Source organism: Lepisma saccharinum, chromosome 8 (assembly GCF_977018435.1).
Source record: "Lepisma saccharinum chromosome 8, izLepSacc3.1, whole genome shotgun sequence".
NCBI classification, from domain to species: domain Eukaryota; kingdom Metazoa; phylum Arthropoda; class Insecta; order Zygentoma; family Lepismatidae; genus Lepisma; species Lepisma saccharinum.
Genome location: NC_139236.1, coordinates 33,213,988 through 33,229,655, shown reverse-complemented (window position 1 = coordinate 33,229,655; position 15,668 = coordinate 33,213,988). Strand labels below are relative to the sequence as shown.

Genomic DNA, 15,668 nt, shown 5'->3' with positions numbered 1-15,668 from the left:
CATTGAGATTGTGTACAATCGGTAGAATGTACTCCTTGTGTGAAGTCTGTCGGATTGTCATGGTGGTTCGTTTCTGGATGTCAATGTTCGATTACGAACCCCTGACACACTCCCTGCTTCCCCATATTACTGGAACGCTGAAAAAATTGTCTCTAGTTCCTGGTATAATATGCTTGGGGGTCTGCTGCTGCCTATGACACCATGCACTTTTGTGTGTTTGCTCCGGGGTTTTGTGGTGACACTGAGGGGGAGTTGGAGTGATGTACTCACTGGCCCCACTTCACACGCAGGCTTTGACCTTACCCTTGTTGGTTTTGGGTTGTTCCTCATAAACAACCCTATATGTTTGGGGGTGCTCGCATATTTCTATTACCGCTAACCCTGGTTTGGTCGAACCCAGCCCATCGGTAGTGCAAATATCCAATGATTGCTAAACAATATTTTGCTTGATTGGTAGTGAGTGATCTAGCATAGATTTGCACTCATAGGGAAATAAATCTCTATATGATGGTTGGACTCACTTTTGTGTCCAACAAAGAAATGGCCCTGGTAGACAATAATGAAATTACCCTTTATCCCACAATGAAATTGCCTTGGCATATAATACTGAAATAATACTCTTGTATACAACAATGAAATGATACTTTTATACACAACAATGAAATAATCTTTTGTATACACCAATGAAATTGACTTTTATACTCAACAATGAAGTAGGCTATTACACTCAACAATGAAATAGGCTTTTGTATGCAACAATGAAATTGACTTTTGCATACAATGATAAAATAATCCCTTACACGATCTTGACATAAATTTTTCTACCCTATGTACAAATGGGTGAATGTCACAGACCAGACAGAACCTCATCCACAAAACCTCTGACCTTTAACATATATTAATACTAGTGTTCAAAAAAAAAATGTGTAGCTTTTTCTCCTCATCTTGTACCTGTTGTACACTCCTATCCGTGCGTCTTACCCTGGATGCGCTAGAGGGATACCAATACCTCTTATGCGACTAATACTATAGCGCAGGAGCCGTACCGTCGCGTACTTCTCTCCTAGGTCCTACTGATATCGGGTTTAGGAAGAAACGTAGAGCTGACGAGCAGACATCTACAGTTTCCATGGGGAAGTATCACAAGGGTACGAGGGTGGAGCCATTTGTGCGCAGTTACTCGTCTTACCAACAGACAAAGCAAGTCGTAGGGAAACGGCTGCACCCCGTCGGGATTGAGGTTGAGTCCTCGTTGAATTCAGAGGCCCCTTGGCTTGAATTAACTTCTTTGAGGTACTCTCGATGCTAACACCGGATGTAGTAGTCTGAGCTTCTCAATGTAATGACTATACACCTTATAGCTATACCGCGTTTGTTACAACCTGTCCCGGTTCCCGCGCTAGCTGGTCGCTCCCTTTTCTCCGTGCTGGGGAAAGTCAAAGCCAGGCAGCCAATTAAAATACGCAACGTCGCAACAGCGTCTACGTAAGCGCCTCTCTTCTGGCTTTCATTCGCTCCTCGCTGCCCAGCAGACGCTTTTTTCCTCGTTTCTCATTGGCACCGAAACTCTCGAGCGCTCCCTAGCGCGGGAAAGGGGACAGGTTCTACCAAACGCGGTATACACCTCCACAACTTCATGTTATTCACATGTTGGTTGGGTAGGCTCTTACCGCTAACACAATGAACAAGATTAAATATGTTATCTGTCACCTGATCACTACAAACTAATGGACCGAAGAAGGTGTGGAACAATTTGTGGGTCTGTCCCTCTAGAGCTTTGCTTTGGAGATGGGATTTAAGAAAAACTAAATCATACACTTTGATCACAGTCCTGTTTTGCTGTGATTCATTTACCTTATTGTTGGCTTTGTTTCGCCTTTCGGCCGTCCGGGATACAGCCATGAACAATTGCTGATCCCATTCGGTTTGTTCACCTGTCGGAATATGAAGGTGTTCCATAACGGAGTTCCTGAGTGAATTGTTTGGCCCTAACTGGGGACCATTGTCTACTATGATTCTTTGGGGAAGTGAAAAATGTACAAAATATGTATCAATGAGTTTCCTCACTATTAAATTCCATGCTCACTAACCGAGTAGGAATTGTTACACCCTGGCCACCATCACCCCCAGCGAGAATAGCACAGGCTAGTTTCCCGAGGGTTGGTCGTAGGGCAGAATGGCATTCATCTCACTCTGTTGAGATCCCATTTGTTTACCCTTGGGTGTGTGACCTGGTTTGGTGAACCATTTTACCTCATCGAGTGCATTGAGTATGGCATCCATACCTCGTGGGCTGAAGTGAACCAGGTCGGGTCTCATGTTTTGACCGTAACCCATGGTTTCTTCGAACAGCGACATGTTCATTTCTTGGCCCTTGTGCACAAATTTCGATGAGGAATCCAGAACCCTTACATTGCTATTATCATCAAGGGATAATATTTTTGCAATTAGTGAGTCATACATGGCCCAGAACCTGTGTCGGTTCTCATTGGCTAACCTGGGAACTGGTGGAGGAGTCAGAACAATGACCTTCTGAGCACCTTTCCTCTTTAGGGTGTAAATGGTATCCTGGAGGTTCCGGAACACCTGGTTGGTGTCCTTCCCTCGGAGCATATCATTTGTGGATACCATTAATAACACATTTTTATGAACACACTTTTCCCTTCTCAAAGCACTGAGCAACTGCGCTGAGGATTGTCCAGATATGCAAAGTCCGATGTGGTAATTACCATCACTGTCTCTTTGGACAGGATACCCGAATTTTCTTTGCGCAAGACGTGACAACATTGAATCACCCACTGCCTGATATTGATTTATCAGTGGAGTGTGCTTGCATGAATCTGAACATTGTGGGACAGGTTTAGGTTTGGCATCGCCCTTCCCCACGTCAGGACGTTGCCTACCTAGTTTCCCTGGTTGTGCACATTTGGATGCACCTCAGCGAGATGCTCGGAAGACCCGTGTGAGCTGGCGGAACTCTTACGCTGGGACGTTCCACCCTTTCTCCGGTCTACCTTGGTTCTGTTTGGGTACTCCTTAGGCCGGGAGCCCCTCGCAGATTTGCACATGTGAGCGTCCTCCTTTTTGGATGAACCGCTCGCTTCACCCTGACCACGACTCACATAGGTCCGGTTAATGCGAGTCGTGGTTTTCCCATAATTGGGTCGTGCTGGCCTTGCAACTTCCCTCTCAGGATATTGTGGCACTTGCACACTCTCATACCGAAGTATGGAGTTGGCCACCTCCTGAAGAGAGACGAAGGGAGCCAGGATTAACTGGTCCTTCAAGCTGCGCGGCAGCTGTTGCACAACGTGGGTGAAAACCTGGTTGTCGGCGATTTCTGGCAACGCAAGCCTAATCATTTTGACTTGTCGCCAGAAATATTTGTGCACTGATCTGTGCTGGGATGGGTTGTACCTTTCGTTGAGAGCCTTCGCAAGGGAAGAAGCTCTCCACCCATCCCCATGGAAATATGAGAGGAACTGCCTTTTGAAATCTGAGTAGGACTTGAACTTTCGTTCGTTCCTCTCGTACCACTGCCCTGCCTCGTCCCGTAGACAGAACGAGATTATTTGGAGGGCATCCGCCAAATCTACCTCCAGGAGAGTGAGATCTCTCTCAAACTCCTGCACAAAATCGGAGGCCAGCCTGTTCCCCTGCCCGTTAAAGGTTGGGAGCTGTTTGAGATCAGCAAACCTAACCCTAGGTTTGCTCTTGTTCCTCCTCCGGTTCTTCCTCTTCCTCTGGCTGCGGACTTCGGCGTCCGAGCTTTCGGAATTGGATTCCGGGGAGTTACCAAGTGGGTGGTACTTGTTAGGGGGAGACACATAGCCACTACTCTGGTCAGAGCTTTCGTAACCCTTAGGTCTTCGCTTGGTTTTGTGCAAGGCATGGTAGACAGACACATTCCGTGCAGGTGAGACGGGCATGGTGGCTGACGTAAGTGGAAGGGCGGACTGAGTTATTCGTCTCTCCATCCCTTCCAGGCAAGCAAGAATCCTCATCAGGCTTGCATCGTCAGACCTTTGTTCTACTGGCAGCTGCTCCTCACCAACCCTTTGTTGTGAGGAGGTGCGCTGCTCAGTGACTTGGCCCTCGGAAATGCATACATGCGAGCTGCGGCCTTCCGCCTGACAGTTCGGCATTTCCTTCCTCACTTGCTCGAGAACCCTGTTCTTGATCGTGACCATGCGGTCACTGCAAGTGAGCTCTCTGCATATGTTTTCTAGGGCATCTAACCTCCCTAGAATCTGAGCTGTGGTGGTCTGATTGTCACCGCCTTGCACTTCGCCAACGAGTTCCCTCAGTTCCGAAATTTGGCCTGACACATGTGTAAAATCCCTACCTAATCTTAACTCTAGGTCATTACATTGGATCTCTATCTGATTAATTCTATTGGTGTTGGTCGCTACTTGCTTGGTTAACAATTCTGAGGTCTTCGTGGTGGCATTGTGGATGGAGTCCAGTCTGGCCTGGAATTCCGTCCTTACGGCTTCAAGTTTCCTATTTACTTCGGCCGATGCCTTGGCAAATTCCCTACCCTGAGCATCAATTTTCTGACCCTGTGCTTCAAGTTTCTGACCCTGCGCATCAAGTTTCGCATCAAGTTTCTGACCCTGCGCATCAAGTTTCGCATCAAGTTTCTGACCCTGTGCCTCAAGTTTCTGACTAACATTTTCAGAGACTTTCGCTTGCTCCTGGAGCATTGCCACAATGAGGTCAAGTTGGGGGTTACTACTGGTACTTGCACTACCATTGGGTGGGAACCCACGACCTGCTGGCCGTTCCAGCGACCTTGATCTGGTATTCATATTTGGGGAGTGCCGATGCTGAGTCTCATAATCTTGCGATCCGCGCGAGAGACAAACGACAGACGATAGATTCGGGAGTTGAATGGCTTCGTCTACGCGGCTGGTCCAGGGATACGTGCCTCCAGGTTACGTTGCCGAACAATAGGATAGGTTAACCTAACCTACTCACCCACTTTGGGCTTGATTGAACCTATGAAACTACTCTGCTGTGCAACCTGGACGCACCCATCCCCGTGCAGCTCTACGCTGTCCTCCAGTGACCATTAACATGGAGGATGTCCCCAGTAGACCAGCATCCATTCCGAGGAATGATTGCTGGTTTATCATAGGGACTTTCAGCCTAGTTATTCCGGAGCGAGAGGTACGCTTCCCGGACTTACCCACCCAAATATGAATTGATAAATCAAGATGTTGGAAAGACACATTTAATATTCTGGGAAATATCACATTTAACTATATACAAGCACTGCACAAACTTATAGGTTTGTTCTTACATATGAAACCAACAAAATGGGTAACAAAAGCATTGTACTTACATCTTCTGCTTCCACCTCATCACACATGGGCCTTGAAACACTTGTCACTCCAACTATAAATGGGGGATTTTTGTGGGTCTGCACTAAAAATATAGCGGTATCTTGAGACATATGGGTATTGGCTTGCAAATGAACTGTTTCAGGGAGCTATATCACAAAGGATGGGCCGAATAATCGTGGATGTCTTTGGATACAAAGCATCATGGTTTCCTGGAGGCTCATTGTCCTCACCATGTGGTTTTGAAAATTTCAGAATTTTCATGGATATTGGTTCCATGCACTTTATGACACTTCAAGTGCTGTAATTAGTCCATATTATACACTACAGGACTATTTCCAACCACTTGATAGATACTTCACATGTTGGAACACAAATGGCTACTCCATTGTCCTCTCTCCACTGGCCTACTCTGGCTCAAAACTTGGAGCGATGTTAACTGTACCAACTATCCACACAGAGTGAAATCAAGATGGCTTCCTCTCATGTTAAAAGCTATCAAATGCCCGGTTCGCTCAACCATCTTTAAAACGTTCTTAACGAGTTGATAGTTAACGCATCACTAAAATCTTAGCAGCCTGTTAAACTTTTAATGTTCGCTCAAGCGATTTTATAGGCCCGTTAACTAACGACATGTTAGAGACGTTTTGCTTTGATGCCTTGCTATTCTCATACTTTGATACGAGAAATGCAACGTTTTCATTGGTTGCACCGTGGACAGTAGACTGTGCGTAAGCGAATTTGGGCTTTTTTGTATGAAATCCCAGGAACAAAAATAAATAAAGTAATGTGTAACACATAAATATATGTTTAAGAAATGAATGTTAGTTAGGTATTTACGTCCGCACACCGAAAATGTTATGTATTAGCATTAACAGTTACATTGTAATTTCGTAAGTTAGATTTAAATGAGTGTCTACCGACTGCCAATAAAAGATCATAAATATATAAATAAAAACTACTGTTCTAGGTTAGGGTAATCTGTTTGAAGTTTGATAAATTTAATTATATTTAATGGCATTGCAAAAGAGGCCTAAAGTTGGAAATGAACGTGTGTTTGCTATAATAATTTTCCTCAACAAAAGAGAACATTTCACGAAATGTACACCATGCATAACTTAACTTACTGTGCCATGGCAATTAAATAATATGTAAATATTGCAAGTCACTTCTATTGGCATTGATGTGAATGTGACATTGCAAACAAGAAATCTACTGTTTCCATATAATCACTGACAAAAAAAGAAGGCACGTAAAATGTTTACCAGTATGATTACCGTTCATGCATATGTACAAGGGACGTTTCTGAATGGTTGTGTTTGTTTCGTACAAATATTTTTCAAAGAAAAAAAAAATATATATAATACAATACGATATTTTATATTTGATTTATCATAAATGGTAAAAAGGACAAGTACACTGTTAGACAGTATCCTCACCACTTGTACGAACGTACCGTGCAAAGAATAATTTCCGAATGCGTGGTAGTGTGTTTTACAAACAGATATGCATACTTTTAGAATGTCCATGCATGAAACTACATTACCAGAAACAGCTTAGGATTAAGCTTTTTTCTTAATGAAACATACATGTGTAGTACGGTACTCTGTACAAGGAAAAATTTCCGAATGGATGGTAGTGTGTTTTTCAAACAAATATGTATACTCTTACAATTTCCATGCACGAAACGACAACACCTTTAAACTGCTTAGGACCTGAAGATTTTTTCCTTAATGAAACATACATGTGTAGCACGGTTCTCTACAATATGTTTGGTTATTCATTATGTGATGAAATTGTAGTCATTCAGAAAATGTACCTTGTACATGGAACGGTTGATTAATATATTTTACATTTGATTTATCATAACTGGTAAAAAAAAAGTGCACTGTTAGACAGTACCATTACCACTTGTACCTATGTACAAGGAAAACTTTCCGAATGGATGGTAGTGTGTTTTTCAAACAAATATGTATACTCTTACAATTTCCATGCACGAAACGACAACACCTTTAAACTGCTTAGGACCTGAAGATTTTTTCCTTAATGAAACATACATGTGTAGTACGGTTCTTTACAATATGTTTGGTTATTCATTATGTGATGAAATTGTAGTCATTCAGAAAATGTACCTTATACATGGAACGGTTGATTAATATGATATTTTACATTTAATTTATCATAACTCGTAAAAAATATAACAAGTGCACTCAGACAATATCATTACCACTTGTACGTATGTACAAGGATAATTTCCGAATGGATGGTAGTGTGTTTTATGTCACTGCACAATGTCAAAATGTTACAATGTCCATGCACGAAACTATATACCTGAAACTGCTTAGGACCTCAAGCTTTTTTTCTTAATGAAACAACATATGTAAGCTATATTACGTGATGAGATGGTAGTCGTTCGTAAATGTACCTCGTACATGTAACGGGTGATTATTTTTTTCAATTTTTAAGTGCTCTTTTAGTTTGTTATGAATACGATTTAATTTCCATTTGCACCGTTATATGTCAGCCCATTTTCAATATACTGCATAATAATTGTTTTGATTTTGTGATAATATTAAGACTCACGTTATATTAAACAACATGTTTTATTCTACAGTACTTACGTACAGCTACGAGCTAAATAAGTAAATAGGTTAGGCAGGTTTTCTTTATTTCTGTACTTGGTTAGGTTAGACAGGTCAGGTTTGGTGGTTTTAGCATCTCCAGTTTGCTACAGCTGTCCCTAGCCGCTTGTGATTCAGAATATAGAATGATGAACATTTGTGTCGAGCATTCTCGTCACTGCAAAATCATTTTTTTCCATTATGTTAATTGGAGTAGGTGGATAATAATTTGAAAAGTTCGATAGAACAATTCCCTACTACTTTGAAAGATTGCAGGCTACATTGTGTAATGTCACAAATTTATTTTACATTAAATGAGAGTACAGGACATGTATTGCCTATTTCTAGGACAGTTGCTTCATTTTAATTTTATCTCTTACGTTTTCTGACATTTTTCAGTTTAAATAACAACATAAAATTGGAATGGTAGTTATAAGCAGACATAAGCATAAACACAAGAAACCACGATTTTCTCCATTTTCTATGTGAACCACTGGAAAACGGCGTTGACGACGACACCGAATATTTTGGTGAATAACTTCACCTTATACAAATTGAAATATGTAAAAGGAGGTTACATTATTTTTTAAAGTCATGCGATATTTTGTGTTTATGGTTACAGTGCATTGAAGGTGGAAGCCCAATATGCATTTTAAAAACATCAAGTTCGTATAATTAACTATAAGCATATATTTTTGGCTCGACAGGCAAAATTAATAAAATTTGAATAATGTGTGATGATCACGATGCCATTATTGACAAAACTTTAAAAAGTACATTGATACAATATTTCTCATTTAACTTACATGTGATTTCTGATTTGCAGTACGAATTTATAATATGAAATACGAAATGGGAAAATTATTTTTGCCGTAGAAAGAAATCGAACTAGTATATGTTTTGCGATGGTATGCAAATAATGTGTTCAAATCGGTTTGGGATAACCTTTCAACACAACAGCTGGCATACGCAATATCGCCATCTTATTTCCGACACAACACAACGCGCTGTTAAGCACTTTAATGAAGCAAAAGAGTGCCTTTAGATTTAACGACGACATTAGAGGTCTGTTAGCCTTAACGAAGGTTGGAGAAATGCCTCAATGTGCTAATGTGGCGTTAACTTGATTTAACGCTTCTTTAAAATTTAACGCGTGTTGAGCGAACCGGCCATCACACTCATTGTCTGGTAGCCACGCCCATGAGGCCATCTGATTGGTTCACAGCACCTTGGGTTACTTGCCTTCATCAAGTACCTTGAGAAGCCCAACAGATGGCAGTCTAGTCAGGGCTAGTTCCACTGACTCTCACCAGATGGCTCTGGTGCTGAGAGACCGATTGTCTTTTGTCCAAAAACATCTATTTTTTGATGTTTTTGTGGTTTGTTTGCACATATAATTGTGACTTGGAGTTATTTTCAGGGAAAGCAAGTTAATTTGTGCTTGCACAAATATTATCCTGAAAATATCTGTATTAATAAAAAATTTGCATGAAAAATAACATGTGCTCTCTGAATTCTACCTATCAACAAAAGGTTGTTTTTATGATAACCAATGAATTTTGGTCTGGGGCTCATTAATTACTTAATATTTCGATGTTATATCATACTTTTACTAATTAGGCCTAATTTCTGTTAATCTTAACATATCTGGGAATGTCTATTCCTATTAATTTTACCTGAATTGAATTGGCCTTGTACTTTGGTTGGAGTGGAGTGCTGCCTGTATGTATTGGGGATGTATACCCAACCTTTGGTTGGTTATAAGCTAGACAATGTTCTATCACTTCTGTAGGTCAATTAGCAATGACTTTGAACACCATGTGATGAGCCACCTCCCAAAGTTTGTGACTGTGTTTGAAATTTATTTTGTTATTTTGTGTGCTGTAAAAAAGTGTGAAAATTCCTAAAAAAAAAACCTTAACTCCTTAATAAAGTGCATAAAGTAATCATTTTATTCTTTAATTTGTTTTGTTATTGGCTGATCCTGATAAAGTACTACACAAAATTTACTAATAAGCCTACTGTTTTGATATAAAATTGCAAGTGCTCCTTGAATGTTTGATGAATGGTTCATTCACCTCCTTAATTAATGTATATAACTGGGTGATTGATAGTTTTTCTTGTATGTACGCATTGCTTGCATGATAGAATTATTTTCCTGTAGTTTACGGTTATTACAAGCATAAGAAAACAGTTTTTTCTTTGTGACGTTTCAGGAGAACACACGCTCCTTTCATCAGACATTTATTTTCATTTTGACGTCAAAATGAAAATAAATGTCTGATGAAAGGAGCGTGTGTTCTCCTGAAACGTCACAAAGAAAAAACTGTTTTCTTATGCTTGTAATAACCGTAAACTACAGGAAAATAACTGGGTGATTGTAGTGGGTTTTGCCTTTGAAAAAGAACTACCTATTTAGACATTTACTTTGCAAAACCATGACATTAATTACATGTTCTTATTCATAAAATAAATAAGATGGCAGAATATTGCACTAAATTACAGATTGTTTATAAATATATCATTGATTTTATTACTGATAAAACAGATGCACCATAGGCTATTGTAAAATATATTTAGAATAGTAATGTACAGGGTATAGAGTACTACTCTGGAAATCTCAGGGAAAATGCAGTTAGAGTTTACGTGGGAACCCTGAATGAAAAGTTGCCTCAAGCAAGGACATTAACAGAAGAAAAAAATACCAATATTTTGAAAAAAAAATGTATTCCATAATCTTATTCACTTATGATTATGACATGCGAGTACAGCAATAAATAACTTTAAAAGAGGAAAAAATAAATTATCAGTTAACTGAAAAAATTCACTTTGATTTTTGTTATTTAGCATTACTTTTCTGCCACTTTTGGCTAATGGTGATGATACAATGAAATGTTTTGATTCGCATGTTACTAAAATTTCCTGAAAATGTGGTAGAGTCTGGAAACTCCCCTTTTGTATTTATTTCTTTCTATCAAGTTAAAAAATTCTACGGTTAACTGCTAGCATTCTACATTTCCATCTTTCATGATGTTTGTAATACTGTTCAATATTATTTAATAAAAACAAATATCGCAATTTATCACACTGGCTGTTAATTAAATCAGAAATTTGTCATTCCTTGTAGATGGAATATTGCTCCCTTCAATTTGGTTCACCATAAGCCACCACTGGGTACAAAATATGGAAGGTAGAAGAAAGAATCTCTCCATACCCTCCTTTAATCATCGATATTTACCCTGCTTCTATGAGGGCAGTGCCATTGGTTACCTGTTGACACAATTTGGCAAATTTTACTGCTCCCTCTTATGCTAAGCAATCACAGTTCTATGTAGTGGCATGCACAAGAGGGGGTGGGGGTGGTCATAACCCCTCCTTTGACCCAATATTGCTAAAAAAAAAAAAAAAGGTCAAAAGCAGGAAAAGGTGGCAAAATGAAGGCTACTATTAAAAAAAAAAGTACCGTTATATATAACTTAACCTCTTTCGAAAATCTTGAGTATTATATTTAGCAAGTGAAATTTACTGTAAAAATAAATTGAAAGTGAGTGGGAATTTGCAACAAAAATATTACCCTTTGAGCTATTTTAGATAAAGTGTCATGCTTTGTTACATATTTATGTAATATTTCAGCATTTAAAATTATATAAAAAAATTATAAACCTAGTTGGGATTCCGAGCAAGACAAGAAAACTGTTTTGTAGTATTGTAGTAAAAGTAGGTGAACAGACAAATTAGGATGGGCAAGAAATTTTAAACTTCTTGTGGGCAAATTACTGGGAGTTGTTGTATAAAAAGAGTCATGTTTTGAACAAACACTATCATTTAAAAATCCAAATTTTGGGTGATGTTTGGTACATAGTTATCCATAATAATATATTAACTAAATTTTAATACAATTATGATTTCATTTAAAAATAATTCTTTGCTCATCATTAATAAATACATTTGAAGTATTACATAGAAACTCACCCTCAATACTCACTTGCTTCAATACTCCTCCTATTGAAAAACTTCCGAGTGGGATTCTAAATGTGTTCAGGTAAAATATAATGACCTTAGATTTAGATATGTTCGTGTACACTAATTGCCCTTATGATCTGGTCTGGAAAACTGGAAAATGAAATCATAGACACCTTGTAATAATAATCCTCTGCATACCAATAAGCTATGCTGAGCTACTTCAATCTCAAAGATAGACATTTTTGAAGTTTCCACAAGTCTTTGGATATAGTGAAGGTTATGTAGAAATATCAGCAAAGAAATGCAGGCTCGACCAGAAGTCAAATCCAGGTGGGCATACCATGTCATTGCTCTGCCACTAACCCTGGTTTCACTGCTCCTCCACTCACTCATATCGGTTGTATAATACAGAATTCCCCGCATCAGGATATTTAACAATAACTGTAAACTATTAGACAGAACCTGCCCCCCCCCCCCCAAAAAAAAAAAAAACACTGTATAAAAGGAAATGCCTGACAATATTATTCCGATCATACTTCTAATCCCTAGGATTTCAATAATTTGCTCTGTCACAATTCCAATGTCTGTTAACACATTTTTGAATATTACAATATTGTGCATTTCTGTGAGAGAAGTGCATTAACTTCATTATTTCCAGGATTTGTTTTCCTTAACCTCCACAGGTCATTTATAATGTAGGCTCCTCAAAAAATGGCAATAAATGTTGCCTAATCTGAGTTTTAGCAACCATTTATTTGAATATGGAAATGATAGATAACATTTTATACATGAATTTGTTGGTCTTTGTTGAAGTCTTTGAACTCCATAATTCCACTTAATTTTCCACATTGTTATTATAAAAAAAAAAAAGGAACACATCCCCATTATCAAACTCTGTTTACATTATCATGCTGAATCCTTTTTATTTTCCTGTACTTCAAATTAAATACAAGTAATACACAATGAAACAACCTGGTAGTACCCACAGCAACCACATGCAAATAAAAAATTATACACGTACACTCTCTCGCACAAATACACGCATACACTTACATACATTCCACATGCACACACTTAATTCTGTGTGTCTGTGTAGTTACTCTCTATATTGCCACGTGAAACAGTTACACAATGTAAATTTCTTTGATCAAGTATGCATATCATAATATCACACAGGTACAAGACATTAGTTCAAATATTTGTTGTCCTACTATTATTATATAATGTATACACTTCTTTCAGCATAATCATGTCCTTTTAGAAAGTAAAACTAAAAAGGAGGATGCTGTTTTTACAAGAGATGACTATGGCATATATGTGTGTGTGTGTGTGTGTGTATTCATATATATACACAAACATTTGATTCTCATGAAGAATTGCAATTCCATATCTTTACATCACAATACCTAATGTTTTATTTATTCTTATATACTACTGTTACATAACAAAATTGTCAAGGAAAACATGGCTGACGATTAAGTGAAACTGTCGTACCTACCACATATTTTCTAAACTTCTGCTTCTTAAAATCTCAATTCTATGGTTGCATAAAACCTTTCCAAATACCACAGCAAATTATTTCAATACTGCATGTTGTAACAATATTGTCTTCATTTATAGTTTTAACCAGTTCACACTACATCTAAATCCCAAAGTACTATCACAGACCAGTCAACCTGGTAAGTCCTTGTAAATTTATCAAAAGGAAAAAAATGTGAATATATATATCAATATATATATATATAGACATAACAAGTTTTTTTTTTCTCTTTTTCTTTTGCATTGAAGAAAGTTGCTCAAAAGCACCTATTTGAAAAGCATCACATCATGCGTTATTGACTCCTACTCACCCTCTCATTAAAGATACAAAATTCATGCGCACACACTATAGAGTAAGCAATTGCATATCATAATTACAGTATAATAAAAAAAAACTGAATGCCAAGCACATAAACAAAAACTTATTCCACTATTACAGCACTACATAATGTGGCACACACATGTATATTACTTGAAATGAGCACATCAAAAATCACAGAATCTCTGTTCATATGAAGAGATGGGCACAAATAGCAGATCTTGGACAAAATTAATAATATAATAGTAAGATTGTATATAACAAAGTAGACTCCAAATTGGTACATATATATATATTGCCCACTGCTCTAGTTCATTAAGGAATCAATAATTCTGACATTGTATTCATAGCATCAGAGAAATGTTAACAATAATAAAACACTTCTGGTTGTTGTGGGTACTAATCCTTGCACACCAAACATTACTTGCAATGCATACAACCACACACTCCAAAATAACAAAGCTGACAATGCAATACTTGAACTTTTTTTTGTCATTAAAAAGTTTTTTTTATATATTTGTATATATATATAATAGTCTTAACTTGCATTGCTGTAGTGAAAGCCTAAAATAATGTTCCTTACGAGATAGCTTTTAAGTGCTCAATGAATACAATTCATCGCAGGCATTTTTTAAAATCCATATCATTCTGAGTGCAAAGAACATGGGTAATGCCTACATAAAACTTTTTCTTTACTATGAATATTTGATTAAAAATGCCAACTCTCCTATCTCATTACATTGAAAAAAAAAATAGCACTTGGCCTGAATCATACGTAACAGCTAAACATCAACTTACCATAACCCATTCATTACCCTTCCTTTGTTAGCTTTGTCTTTAAACAAAAATTCTATGGATGCTAGTGGTTAAATTAATAACTGGGGATCAAAATGCAAGTTCCACTAACTACAACAGGTCCATTACTGTAAATATTCAATCAATGCTTTGGTGTATTTTTTTTTCTCTTTTTTAAAATTAATATTTTGTATTGCTGGCTCTCTGCCTTTTACCGCAAGCAGGCACAGAAGCTATTCTCGATATTCAAGACTGCCCACTCCTAATAGGAAAAGAACTTAAATTGGAAAAAAAAAAGTATCTACCTATTCTTAGTCATACAATGCACTTTTTTTTGCCTATTATGAGCATTCATTGCCCGTTTTGTAATCTACCATGAACTCAGTAGATATCCTACTTTGGAGCGTTCAACAAAATAAGATTGAATTCCAAATGATAATGAGAATATACGTTACTCCTATCAAAATTGCATTAACTCTCTGCCTTAATCAAGCATCTAACATTTCCTTTCCTGCATTTTTTACTCTGAAACTCTGCAGGCTCCAGCTCAACACTCTCCCTTCTTTTGACAGCTAAACGACAGTCCCTTCCAAACTATAATTTTTCACTGAGCAAGGACAGAGAGAGATATAGATAGATAGATATATGTATAGAGAGAGATAGAGAAAGGGGAAAATATTCAATTATTCCAACACTACCCCTGGTAACCGTTCTTGACGTGGTTCAGTAAAACCTCTGGTTCCATCTGGACCCCGAGGTTGCCGCACCACCGTAAGCTTTGGGCCACATTCGTCTGTTGAGATGCTTCTCAATTTGCAGATCAATCTTTCTGGCCGTTGTGCATCACTGTAAAGAGAAAATTGTGTGAAATGTGCCTCTTGGAAATAGAACAACAAATACTCAGTGGAATTCTTGATAATAGTATATATTAAGTGACTGACAGTGATTGTTGCTGATGAAATGACATTTTTGGTACATTTACGGATACAGTACTCTGATTACTTCTAATTGTCAGATAGTTCACTTACATCAACAAAAACAACACCAATGTAGACCTCTACAGAAAAACAGTGTCAGAGGTTGTGC

The 15,668-nt window shown here is 38.0% G+C and overlaps 1 protein-coding gene across 2 annotated transcripts in view; it reads right to left on the bottom strand.

Moving 5' to 3' along the window:
- Positions 1–12,663: 12,663 nt before the first annotated feature.
- The window catches only part of LOC145990920 (RNA-binding protein Unr-like), a 53,674-nt gene continuing 50,669 nt past the window's right edge, over positions 12,664–15,668 (bottom strand). For both annotated transcript variants that reach the window (XM_083126446.1, XM_083126447.1), the window contains exon 14: positions 12,664–15,428. In XM_083126446.1, coding sequence (XP_082982572.1) covers positions 15,266–15,428 — 163 coding nt within the window. In that variant the 3' untranslated portion in view covers positions 12,664–15,265. The remainder of the gene's footprint in view (positions 15,429–15,668) is intronic.